We start from the raw sequence: 12,147 nt of genomic DNA, 5'->3' as shown, positions 1-12,147 counted from the left end.
GTGGCAGCGACCAGAGTGAAAAGGGGGCAAGGGAAAAGGGGGGAGGCGTGCGTATGGAAGAGAAGTGCAGGACCCCAGACACATGCAGGACGACACAGAGGGGGGGGCATGGGAATCAAAGGGGGGCAGGCGCGGTGCCGTGCGGCGTGCAAGGGGATGGGGGTGCCGTGGAGGCGCAAGCGGGACACGAAAAGTGGCGGGAAGGGCTTGGTGGGGAGCGGCAGGGTGGTGCTGGGCCAGGTTCAGAGGGATGCAGGGAATGCGGTCAGGAGGGTTGCAACATGGGGGGGCAGGGCAGCTGCCCCCGGTCGACCGCGCAAAGAGGCGGTGGCGTGTGCGTGCAGGCGGGGCGGCGCACTGCGCGACAATCAAAAACTGGACATGCGCGTCGCGCGCCCGGGGGGGAATAATTAGTGCAAGATAAGCGATTTGGTTTCCTTGGCATTGCGTTGGCGTTCACAGGCAGAAGGGATGAAATAGGGGGGGGGGAGGGGGGGAGGGGCAGGCGGCTGCGCTATCACAGGCAGCCGCCTGGGCGGGGGCGCCCTTGACAAGGCAACAGAGGGCGCCGCCGCCGGCAGTGGACCCGCGGGTGGGTGCAGCAGTGCAGCAGATCTACAAGGTGTGGCAGGGCTGGCTGCGAGGGAAAGAGGGGCAGCCCTGCATGCGCGTGGGGGCCTCCAGGTCAGCAGGTGGCAGGGATGGTGCGCGCCGCCGTGCGCGGCCAGGCAAAGGGCAGCTGGCTGGCCAGCGGGGCGTCGCAGTCTGCAGCGGCAGCGGGACGGGGAGGGCAAGGGGGGCGGGGCAAAGCACTGGGTTAGCAGCAGTTGCGGTGGAGAGGATCGCGTGCCGCAGGCGACAGCCAGGCCCGACCCAGCCCCGCACACTGCGCCGCCGCCGGCACCCAGCAGCCAAGCCGCCTCGCATTGCCCGCCGCAGTCGCTCCCGCAGAAAGCCCACAGGCAGCCAGGCACGCACCCGAGCCGTCGGTCGACTCGTCGCCGCCGTCACGCAGCACGGCCACTGGAGACATGGGCTGGTCCCCCGCACAGGCCAGCTCGGTATCGCCCATCAGCACGCCGCCCGCCAGCGGCGCGGAGCCGTAGCACGCCTCGCCGTCGCCGTGGGCGCCGCGCGGCGGCGTGGGCGGCACGTCGAACAGCATGCCGCTGACCGTGCATTCCAGCAGGTCGCTGAACGTCTGCTCCAGGTGCTGGTCATCGTCGTAGGCCGGGGCGGCGGCGGAGGCGGGGTGCGGGGCCGCGGCGCCGCCGCCCTCGAGCGATGGCCCGCGGAAGCCGCCAAAGGGCGGCGAGGCGGCGGCGCCGTCGGCGGCCACGTAGGCGCTGAAGGGACTGTCGGGCGGCAGCGGCGTGCCGCAGCAGTCGGAGAAGGGCGAGTCGCCCTCCGGCCCCATCACCGACAGCCGCTGGCAGCGGATGGGCGTGAGCAGCGGGGAGGCGGGGAGGGGCGGCGAGGCGGCCGCGGCGGCCTCGGCGCGCTGCGCCTCGGCGGCCGCCTGCCGCGCCGCGTCGGCCTCGTAGCGGCGCAGGTTGAAGGGCTGGGTGAAGAGGGGGCGGTATTCGGAGATCAGCATCTCAACCGTATCGCTCAGCAAGCCGCCGTCCTCTGCCAGCAGCCCGTGCTCGGCGGGCGTGCCAAACACGGCGGGCGCCAGCAGCCGCGCCAGCTCCTGCAGGCTGCCGTCGCGGTCGGCCTGGTTGATCCAGTAGTGGTGCAGCAGCTCGAAGAGCGGGAACAGCGCCTCCACGACAAACGGCTCGGCCTGTGGGGCGGCGCAGGTGGCGGCGGCACGCGGGGGTTGGCGAGGGGCCGGTGGCACGGCGAGAGCAAGCCGCGCGCGCTGCAGCCCCAGGTTGGGCATGCCAGAAGGCGAACGAAGCGCGCGGCAAGGCCCGGCAACGGCCGGCACGCAGCGAGCCAGCGCCAGGGTGGCGCCGGGGCGGCGCCGAGGCAGCTCAGCTGCAGCTGGCAGCTGGGCTGCTGCTGCGGCTGCGCACCTGCTTGAGCAGCGCGCGCACAGCGCTCACGCGGTCCTCGTAATAGTCGCTCTGCTGGCTCTCCACCAGCGCAGGCACCAGGCTGGCCGGAAACAGCGGCTCTGGAAGCGAGCCCAGCCACAGCAGCAGCAGGTTGGCGATCTGCGGCGGGGTGGGAGCGGGGAGGGAGGCGAGGGCCGGCTGCCTGGTGAGCGGCGGCTGCCTGCAGCGTGACGGCAGCGGCTGCAGGCGCAGGCCCGGCTGCCGTTGGCGGCCAGGCGAGCGCGGGCGCGGGGAGGCTGGGCCTCCGCTCACCAGGTAGGGGTCTTTGTCGCGGCAGGACTTGGAGCGCAGCGGGCGGCGCCCTGTGTCATATAGGTGCCGCAACGCCAGCAGCTTCCGCTTGTCGCCCGCCGGCGCTGTCTGGAAGAGGCGTTGGGTGGTGAGCCCGCGCAGCGCCAGCCAGCGCAGGCAGTCCTGCAGGACCACGGGGGCCGAGCCAGCGGCGGCCAGGTCCTGCGGGAGGGGCGGAGATCGGGGCACGGCAGATCAGCGGCCGGCGCAGCTGGCGGGACGGCGCGCCGCGCCGGGGAGGTGCATGCAGGCCCCAGGCGGCAGCGGTGGGGCGCTGTACCCTCTGACGACACAGTCCCAGGGCCCAAGCAGGGGAGGGGAGGGCCGGCCAGGCCGCCCGGCAACGCCAGGCTTTGACCAGAGGAGCAGCTCCCACCCCTGGGCTCGACGCCCAATGCGTGCCCAGCAGCCCCCCCAGGGCCCTGGCCGTCCCCGACAGACCCCCAACATGGCCTGGGGACGGGCCTGGGGGGCGTGGGGCGCGGTGTAAGCGCGGGCTAACAACATGACCAGCAGTTTGAGGATGCCCACCTTCAGAGCCACTCCAAAGGCACGCTGCGCCTGCATTTTCTCTGTGTACGCGGCACACTCGCCGCACGAAGCGCTCGAGCCGCCAGTCGCCCTCGCTCCGCAACCCTCTCCCGTGGAACCCACACCCGCTAGAACAAGACAAACAGCTACCTAAGGAAGAGCGAGTTCAGTGCAGCATGGTTGCAGGAGTGTGAGGGAGAATGCCGGCTCGCCGCGGGGGTGAGCCCGATATTTGTGCGGCCAGGTCGACCCCGGTTCCCAAGTGGGCCTTGCGTTTTGCGCCCCGCCACCTTATCTGGCGCACGATCGGGGCGCGGGGTGCCATTTTTGGGCTGCCAGGGGCCCTGCGGCGGCGCCAGGGCCCCGCCAGGCCAGCCGGCGTTAGGCAGCGCTCTCGTGCGGCTGTACCACCGTGCCGCAGGGTCACCCCAGCCACATGTGGCTGTTTGTAGGGCTGCCACGTCCCTGTGCATCCTCACAGCGGTTCCAGGGGAATGCGGCACGAGAGCACTGGCATGATAGGGCCAGCAGCCCGCCTGGTGCCACTTCGTGTCCGTTGGCCCTCCCGCTTCCCTGCGGATGGCTGCGCCCACGCGCCGGGAAGACAATCCGAGGTTCAAAGCCGGCCATGCTAGATTTTAGTGGCTTCTCCTGCAGATACACAGATCCCTCTATGAACCCGCCTCGACTGGCGTGCTCTGCAGCGACTGCCGCGGTGGTGGGTGCTCACAAGAAGGCAGCCGGGTGGAGCACCAGCCATTCATCTCCCAGGTAGCATAGGCTCAATGCGGCCCCGCGGTCCACCGTATGCAATGTCTGCGCCTGTCTGCCAATGCTGCCCTGGTGGCTGGACTGAGCAGGGGCGCCCGTCTACAACTCCCCTTCAAGGAGGGTTGGTCCACATCAGCGGGTGCTGTTGGGGCCTCTTGCGAGGCGCTGGTTTGGCCACATTTAGCAGCGGCTAACCAGCCTCCAGCAAGAAACCGCCGGGATGTGCTGCCTCGTGAGCGGCAGGAGCCTCCAACACTGCTGCGCGGTTGGCTTCAGGCGGCACAGCGGGTGGTGGCGACGCCGGCAGCTGCCTGCAAACGCCGTCAGACTGAGGCAGTCTGTGCAGGGGGAATCCACAGTAGAATTGAACAGAGGTTTGAGGGCACGAATGCATCACGCAGGCGTGGCCGAATACCGGCGGATGGAGCACGCCGCCAAGAACTCGAGGGGCACTGCATGCGCCGTCTCCCACCTGGCCCAGATGCGGACCACCCGCTCCGCGGGCGCCTGCACATTTTTGTCGCCTCGTGGCCTGATCAAGGCCTCTCCCTCGACAGCACTGTTTCCCCACCTCCCTGTTCCTCTCCCCGCCCTGTGACCCCCACCCGACCCGACCGACACCCGCCAGCCGGCTCTCGAAACGTTTGCAGAGCCTCCAGCCGCGCTCCCAGCGCCCCGACTGCCCGAAACGACGACAAGCTGGGTATGAGCCGCCGGGAGGCACGCTGTATACGTTGCTGAGACCGAGGAGCGGCCAACGATGAAGTACTTAGACATAACAACGCTTGCACGGTGAGCGGGGCGCCTGCTGGGGGGTCATGGCCAGCGCCGAGGCTGGCAAGGGTGTTTGAACGCCCTGCTCCACTCCCGGCGCCGCTCCACGAACCCTGCAGCATCAATAGCTTCCTGGACAGCGTTGACGTGGGGGACCTCATCGTCAAGGGCGACCTAGAGGCCTACTCATGTGAGCGGCGCCGCCGCCCCGCCCGCCGCCGGCTGGCCACGGCGCCTGAGTGGCGTAGGCCAGTGCCTGCGGCCTGCGGCCAGCTGCTTTGTGAGCCATGGAGCACGCGAGTGCAGCACGCCTCCCCCTGGGCCGCGCAGCCGCGGGCAGCGGCGGCGTGCGGGCGCGTTTCGGCCGGATTGCCCGCCGCTGGGCGCGGCCCGAGCGCGTGCCCGCACACCGTGGTGCGGCCTGCGCCTGCCCCGCTCACACGTGGCCCGCGTCACACGCCTGCCTGGCTCTGCAGGCAAGCTGGCGGGGCTGGACAAGAAGCTGAGCCGCAGTCTGGAGGAGGAGGTGGCTGCGGGCTCCGCCTCGCCCACCTCCCTCTCCAAGTCGCCCGTGGGGCCGCTGCACGAGTCCGGCAGCCGCAAGACGCTCGTCTACCTCATCCTCACCCTCAACCACATCTACCCAGACTACGACTTCTCCCTGCTGCGCGCCCACCACTTCAAGAAGGAGGAGGGGGTGGCCGCGATAGAGGAGACGATCGATGCGCACCTGGTGGAGGCATCCAAGGTGGGCGCCCGCCTTACCCGCCTGCAGTGGCGGCGGGCTGCTGAGCCCAGGCGGGTGCAGGCTCGGCTTGGTGGGATGGGGCACCCTGGTTCGGGCGGGGAGGCTGGGCGGCTGGAGGTAGGGCTGGCTGGGTCTTGAGGGGACCAGATAGGGGCTGCTTGGCGAGGCGCTCGGGGAGGGGCTTTGTACGGCTGGCAGGCAGGCGGATGGGAGGGGGCAGGAGGCGAGGCAGATCCGGAAGGCATGCGGGACGCACACGGCCGCTGCTGCTGCTGCTTCTGCCGCTGGGGGGCAACCGGGCGCAGGGCTGGTGTGCTGCTTGCGCTCAGGCTGGTGCGGCGGAGGGCCCTGCCTCCTCCAAGCAGCTTCCCGGCGGGTTCTCAGCCTGCTGGGGCCAGCTGGAGCCGCCCCTCCTACAAGCAAGCGGCGCCTCAGGTGGAGCCTGCGCAGCCCCGGGGCGCAGCCCCCTGCCTGCGTGCTTGAGGCGGAACCTGCAGCGATGCCACCTGCATCCAGCCCCAGCCACGCCTGCCCGTGCCGCCGCCCGCAGCTGCGTGCTACAGCTCTCAAGCCGGCATGGCTCCGCGGGGAGGGCAGCTCCACACCCCATGCCGCACACTCGGTGTGCCGGTGCCTCCCGGCTGAGTGTTGGTTGGTTGCTGCCAGAGCGCCCGGATCCTGTCTCGCCCTCCGAAGCGCCCGCCGTGCCGGGGCTGGCGGCGCGCTAGTACTGGGTGGAGGGATCCACCCGGGAATACCGCTGCCGCGCAGCCGCCGTAGCGCGCCCCCGCGCACCCGCCGCTCGCTCACCCCGCCGCTCGCTCACCCCGCCTTTCCTTATCCGTCGCCCGTTTTCTCCGCCAGGTGTGGGACACGACTCCCGGGTTTGGGGAGGAGCCTCTGCTGGACTGCCTGTGGTCCTCCATCGATGAGGCGATTGCCCTGAAGGAGTGCGACGTCTACAGGTGCGGCACGGGAGCTTGCCTTTGGGCAGGCGGCTGTCGGGCTGGTGGCCTGGGGTTGTCGGGCTATGGCTGGCTGGCGGCCTGGTGGCAGGCCCAGCCGGTCTGGCTGGCCTGGCCGGCGGCCGGCCGGCCGCAGCGTGCGCCCCGCCGCCGCCCTCATCGCTCCTGCCTGCGGCCGCAACGTCGGGCCTCCTGTGTGCGCCCACCCACCCACACGCTCGCCACTTCAATCGCCCGTCTTACCCTCCCGCCTGCCTTACCCTGCCAGCTACAAGAGCGACATGGAGAGTGATCCGTTTGGGGAGAAGGGCTCCGTCTGGTCCTTCAACTACTTCTTCTACAACAGGCAAGAGCAGGCTGCTGCTGCTCCCGGCGGGCTGCTCCTGGCGTGCTGCAGGCCACCGGCGGCGGGCAGCTGCGCCGTGTTACCAGCGGCGGGCAGCTCGGTGGGACGGAGGGGTGTACAGCTGTGTGGGAGGGAGAAGCGTCCCCGCCTGCCTGCCTGGAGGCACTGCCCGCCTGAGCCTCTCCTGCCTGCCGTAGAGCTGCCCCCGCCTGAGCCCGGCCCGTCCCTGCCCTCCTCCCCGCCCGCAGGAAGCTCAAGCGCATCCTCTACTTCTCCTGCCGCGGCCTGAGCAAGACGGCTGTGGAGCTGAGCGTGACGACCGACTACAAGTACAACACGGGTGGGCGGGACAGGCAGTACCGCTGTACTGCCGATCATCGTACTGCCATGTTCCGTGGGGAGAAGTGGCGCGGGTGTTCCCGTGCGCGGTGCCGGCGGGGAGGTGCCACACGGCTGGGGCCGGGGTGGGGCCGTGGCGGGCCACACGGCTGGGAGGAGCGTGCGGCACGCTGGGCGCTGGCATGGCAGGGCTGAGCCCACGGCCCGGAGTGGCGGGCGAGTGCTGGAGCCGATGCCGCCCTCCTCGCTGCCCTGCCTGCGGTGCAGATGACGAGGGGGAGGAGGTGGATGCGGCGACCAGCATGGCAAATGAGATGGACCTGTGAGGCGGAGCCTGCCGCCCTGCTGCGCTGCTGCAAGGGCAGCAGCAGCGGCAGCGTGCCCGCGGCCGCCTGCGCTCGCCCCCACTGCACATCCCCATGCACGCTGAGCAAACCTCACCTGCACCGATCTGCACTCTTGTGTATCTGCCACGTTCGAACCGCCACCCTCACCACTCCGGCGCCTCTTGTGCCAGGGCGGTGAGCCCTTTTGTTTGACTACGACCGGCGCTGGCGTGTGCTAGGGGCTCATGCCCCGCTGCACGCCGCGCTCTCTCGTGATTGACCGCACAGCTCTTGCCTCCCCTCCCCCTGCCGCAATGCTGACTCTCCTCGAATGAATGGGCGCGTTTTTTGGAACCCTCTCCACCACCCCTCCCCTGCGAGGGGCGCCTCTTTCCTTCCCGACCCCCTGCACCCCCTGTATCGCTCCCGTGCATGTGTTTGCTCCAGCACACGGGACGTGCACTCCTGCTGCCCCTTCCCAACACCTCCTGCCCGCTGGCGCCGCATCGTGGCATCTGCCCGCCGGCGCCGCTGTGTCACTATCGGGGCCTCCTGGTTTTTTGTACACTTCCGCTCCCCGGCTGCTGCCTTTCATTCCCATTTTGCTGTTCCATTCAGTAGACCATCTGTAAACCCCACCCGCAGCGCCAGGGAGGAGCGGCTGGTCGAGCCAACCATTCTGCCCCGCTGTCGGCGGTTGCCGCTTTGCATGCTGTATGAATGACAGCCCATCCCGCGTTGGTGTCCTCCTATTCGCATCGTCCTCTGATACATTGCCCCCATCTCGATATATCTGCCTTCAAGCGTTGAGAGATGGCTCCACGCGCTGCTCACTACTTGGCGGGGGTTCTCGCTCTGCAGGTAGACTCTGCGTCCCACAGGCGTCTGGCATGATAGAAATGTGCCAGTAATCACACCAGCGCGCGTGCCGGGCGCGGCGCTGCTGCCTCACCTCGACAATCTACCAGATGGCGGCGGCGCATCTCAGGCGCTTTACCCCCCCCTCTCGACGTCCTGCCCCTCTTCTCCGCCTCCCCGCAGGCCATCTTCGCGGTGGTGATTGCCGTGCTGTCCAGCACCACGCTCCAGCAAGGCGGCGCCTGCCTCTTGAATTTGAGCGGCGGCGGCGACATCTGCGACGTGAGTTGCCCGTGTCGCGTACCGCACAGGCGCACCGCAGCAGCCCCTCTCCCTCCTCCTGCCTCTGCAGCAGTCAGCCCGGCAGGCGCTGCGCTCCTGCAGCCATGTGCCATTGCAGCACTCCAGCAGGGCGCATACATATGGAGCATTCCCCGTCACGTGCACGGTGCCTGATGCCTGATCCGCCTGCCGCCCTCCCTCCCGACCTCCCTGCCCCTGGCGCAGTTCCTGGCCATCACCAGCTACTTCTCCCTCTTCTTCGGCCTGTTGATGGCGGCAGGCACGGCCTCCACCCTGCGCTCCGGCCCCGGCGCTTTCCTCGCGCCGGTCAACGGCTCGGTCGCCTGCTTTGGCGCCATGTTTTGGCTGGCGGCAGCCGTCATGGCCACGCAGCGCGGCAAGCAGGCGGGGGACGCGGGGATGCCGGAGGCCTCGGCCCGCAATGCCGTCATGGTTCTGTCCTGGTTTGAGTTTGCTCTCTACCTGGTGGCGGTGGCGGCGGTCGCATTCGATCTGTGAGTGCGCTAGGCGGGCCGCTCCCCAGTGCATGCGTGCATGCTTGCAGCTGCGCCTGTGGCTGCTTGCTGAGCTGCCTAGCGGTGTTTGACTATTGTTGCCTGCCTGTGAGCAGCGCTGGCGCTGACCCGCCGTGCCTGCCCCGCCCTGGCCCTGTGCTTTGCAGCATTGCCCGCAAGCGGCTGTGCCTCCCAGCCGACCGCACTGCGCCAATGCTGTCGGGGCCGCCCTCTGACGTCGAGAGCGCACAGTTGGCGTCAGAGTTCAAGCAGGCAGCCTACGAGGCACCGCACACAGCCCACAACCTGCAGGCGTCAGCCCACACATAGATCGGCAGGTGGATGTCCCGGCGCCACAGCCACCCAGATGTATTCAGCCATTGAGAATGTGTACGCCTGCTCCATGTTAGGCTCCACAGTTTGCCCTTTTCCCTTAAAGCAAGCCGACAATTTTGGTCCTCCCCTTGGTTTCACTCTTTTTCCTGATTTCCCTTTCCGCTGCAACACCCCCGACGCCCCAGTTTTTGGCTGGCAACCATGACAGCCGAATGATGCTATACACAATGTATCGCTGCTCTACTTGCAACAATCCGCATGCAAGCAGCACCATTGATGATGAGTGAGCGAACAACAGATGCCAGCATAGGCTGTCGGGTGGGGTACGGCACGGTGGGGCTGATCAAAAGCTTTCAAACGGCATATCATGCACACTGCTGAACCGATCTGGGTGTTGGAGGATAAAATGCCGGCAGGATGTGGCAGAAAGATCGCTCCCCCTTGAAGTGCGCCCACCGCCGCCACCCGCCTGCGCGACGGGCATGCTGCGCATTCCCTGGCTGCCCTCAGGCTTGCGCTCGTCGGCTCCGTCAATCTCTGTTGTTTTGCACCTTCCCCTTCTCTCCACCTCCTCCAGTCCACTGATTGGCTTGTGATCGGCGGTGGCCGGGGAGCAGGCAGCCCTTCAGACCGCGGCGCTGTGGCGCCCGACGATGATGAAGCTGGATTTGTCGTGCCTGGAGCCAGCGGCGGGGGCAGGCCGCGAGCCGTGCGGCCTAGAAGCGGCGGGCGTGTCTGGCGTTGCTGTGGACTCCTTCCCGCTGCCAGCAGTCGCAGATGTGAGTTGCCGGGAGGAGGGCCACGTGCGGTGGCTGCCGATCAGCATGCCCGGCGGGCGGCGATCACCGCTGTCGCCGGGCGTGGCGCTGCTGCTGCACTGTGCACCCAGGCCTGCCTGCTTGCCCGTCTGCACCAGTATTCTGCTCCAGCAGCCGGAAGCATTCTTGCCCAGCAGTCCGCCCGCCCGTCCTACCGTCCCGCCACCTTCCGTTGGGCGTCGCCGCCGCGGCGCACTCCGTCGCTTACAAGTTACGCCTGCTTTTCCTCTTTTCCTGCCGCCTGTGTCCTGCTCCCGCAGATCGACTCGTTTGAGCGGGAGGTGGTGGAGTATGTGAAGCCCAATCACGGCACCACCACCCTGGGATTCATATTCCAGGTGGGGCACACCTGCTGCTGCCGCTGGCGCACGGTTTGTTGCGCCAGGCATGCCGGCTCGCTGCCCACCCTCTGCCTCTCTGATGCCTGCTCGCTGGCCCGCTCTCTGCCTCACTCTGCCTCCCCCACATGGGCTGCCACAGGGGGGAGTCATCATCGCGGTCGACTCGCGAGCCTCCCAGGGCTCCTACATCTGTGAGCAGCCGCCCGCTGGCGCCGCCTCCTGCTGCCACCCGCTGGCTGCCCGCCGGCGCCTGCGGGCCTGGCGCTGCCAAAACACAACCACATCCACCCCTGCCCGCCCCCCCTGCCCCCCGCAGCCTCCCAGACGGTGAAGAAGGTGATTGAGATCAACCCGCACCTGCTGGGCACGATGGCGGGCGGCGCCGCCGACTGCCAGTTCTGGGAGCGCAACCTGGGGCGCCAGTGCCGCCTGTACGAGCTGGCCAACGGCAAGCGCATCACGGTGCGGGGCGCCTCCAAGCTGCTGGCCAACACCATGTTCTCCTACCGAGGCATGGGGCTGTCCATGGTGAGTGAAGGGGTGGGGCAGGCGGGTGGTGGTGGGGAGCTGGGGGCGCGGTGGTGGGGAGTGGGTGGGTGGTTGTGTGGTGGTGGGGAGTGGGTGGCTGGTTATGTGCTGGTGGCTGGGTGGGAGCGGCCGGCCTGGGCTTGTGTCGCTAGTGGGTGGGCAAGGCCGCCGCCGCGGCGCTGCCTGCCGGCGTGTTTGCGCGGGCGTGTTTGAGCTGGCGCAGAGCAGCGCATGGCCTGGCGGCCGCGCGTGTGTCGTGCTGCCGGCCGGCCGCCACCGCCTGCCACCCACGTCCGTCCTGCCACCCACGCCCGCCCTGTGCTCTGTGCCGCCTGCAGGGCACGATGGTGGCGGGCTGGGACGAGGCGGGGCCGGGCCTCTACTATGTCGACTCTGACGGTCAGCGCACCAAGGGCAAGCTGTTTTCTGTCGGATCGGGAAGGTGCGCCGCCGCGCCGCCGCAGCGTGCCCCGGCTGCCGCCGCAAGCAGGCGCCGGATGCGCAGGCCGGCGCGCCCGCCTGCCGCTGGCAAACCGCAGGCCGGCGCCGTCTCGCCACATGCCGGGGCAGTGTCATCCTGTTGCCGCCGCCCGGGCCATTTCCCCACCACCGCCACCCACACCCATGCCCATACCCACGCCACCGATACCCACCCTCCCCGCAGCCTCTACGCCTACGGCGTGCTGGATGAGGGCTACCGCTGGGACCTGAGCGTGGAGGAGGCGGTGGAGCTGGGCCAGCGCTCCATCTACCACGCCACCTTTCGGGACGCCGCCTCGGGCGGTACTGTGTCGGGTGCGCCAGCCCTTGCTTACTTGCGTGTGGCACTGTGTGTGGTGCAGTGTGACACACCGTGTGTGTGTGTGTGTGTGTGTGTGGTGCTGTGTGTGTGGTGCTGTGTGTGCGTGCTTAGCCCCCCTGCCCCGGCCGCTGCTGCGGCTGCTGCTGCGGCTGCGGCTGTGAGGTTTTTTGGGAGCGGTTTTGGCAGGCTGCTGCGCCTGGCCGCTGCTTCCTTGCCCTGGCGCCTTTGTCCGACTCCCTCCTTCCCACCTCTCTCTGAATCCCTCCCTTTCTTCCTCCTCTCTGCCGCCCTGCAGCCTACCACGTGACCCAGGAGGGGTGGACCAAGGTGCGGGGCGAGGATGTGGGGCAGCTGCACTTCAATTACTACCCAGCCCCCGAGGAGCACCCATGCAACTCCAAAGACCCGCTGGCGCTGTGAGCGGCGACGCGCGCAGCGTGCACGGCGCCTGCCTCGCTGGCAGTGTAACATTAATCAAAATTTCAAGGCTAGGGAGTAGTCGGTGGGAAATAG

General features: G+C 68.6%; 3 protein-coding genes across 3 annotated transcripts; 2 read left to right on the top strand and 1 right to left on the bottom strand.

The window, feature by feature from the left end:
- Positions 1-685: 685 nt before the first annotated feature.
- CHLNCDRAFT_140889 (hypothetical protein) lies at positions 686-2,921 on the bottom strand (the record flags this gene model as incomplete). The annotated part of the gene is made up of 5 exons (XM_005850683.1): positions 686-765; positions 979-1,786; positions 2,022-2,162; positions 2,316-2,516; positions 2,886-2,921. 5 exons carry the CDS (start codon positions 2,919-2,921, stop codon positions 686-688), a joined length of 1,266 nt encoding a protein of 421 aa, XP_005850745.1.
- A 1,629-nt stretch (positions 2,922-4,550) lies between these two features.
- CHLNCDRAFT_17431 (hypothetical protein) lies at positions 4,551-6,493 on the top strand (the record flags this gene model as incomplete). The annotated part of the gene is made up of 4 exons (XM_005850964.1): positions 4,551-4,620; positions 4,907-5,178; positions 6,043-6,143; positions 6,412-6,493. Coding segments are annotated over 4 exons (525 nt in total), but the record flags the coding sequence as incomplete, so codon positions are not given.
- A 3,305-nt stretch (positions 6,494-9,798) lies between these two features.
- On the top strand, positions 9,799-12,110 carry CHLNCDRAFT_56983 (hypothetical protein; the record flags this gene model as incomplete). Its single annotated transcript, XM_005850963.1, has 7 exons — positions 9,799-9,924; positions 10,224-10,301; positions 10,444-10,495; positions 10,621-10,832; positions 11,171-11,274; positions 11,497-11,627; positions 11,930-12,110. 7 exons carry the CDS (start codon positions 9,799-9,801, stop codon positions 12,052-12,054), a joined length of 828 nt encoding a protein of 275 aa, XP_005851025.1. The 3' UTR covers positions 12,055-12,110.
- Between the last annotated feature and the right edge of the window lie 37 nt (positions 12,111-12,147).

Source organism: Chlorella variabilis, assembly GCF_000147415.1.
Source record: "Chlorella variabilis unplaced genomic scaffold CHLNCscaffold_3, whole genome shotgun sequence".
In the NCBI taxonomy this organism is placed as follows: Eukaryota; Viridiplantae; Chlorophyta; class Trebouxiophyceae; order Chlorellales; family Chlorellaceae; genus Chlorella; species Chlorella variabilis.
The sequence above is the reverse complement of the archived record's forward strand: the minus strand, read 5'-3'. Positions and strand labels throughout refer to the sequence as shown.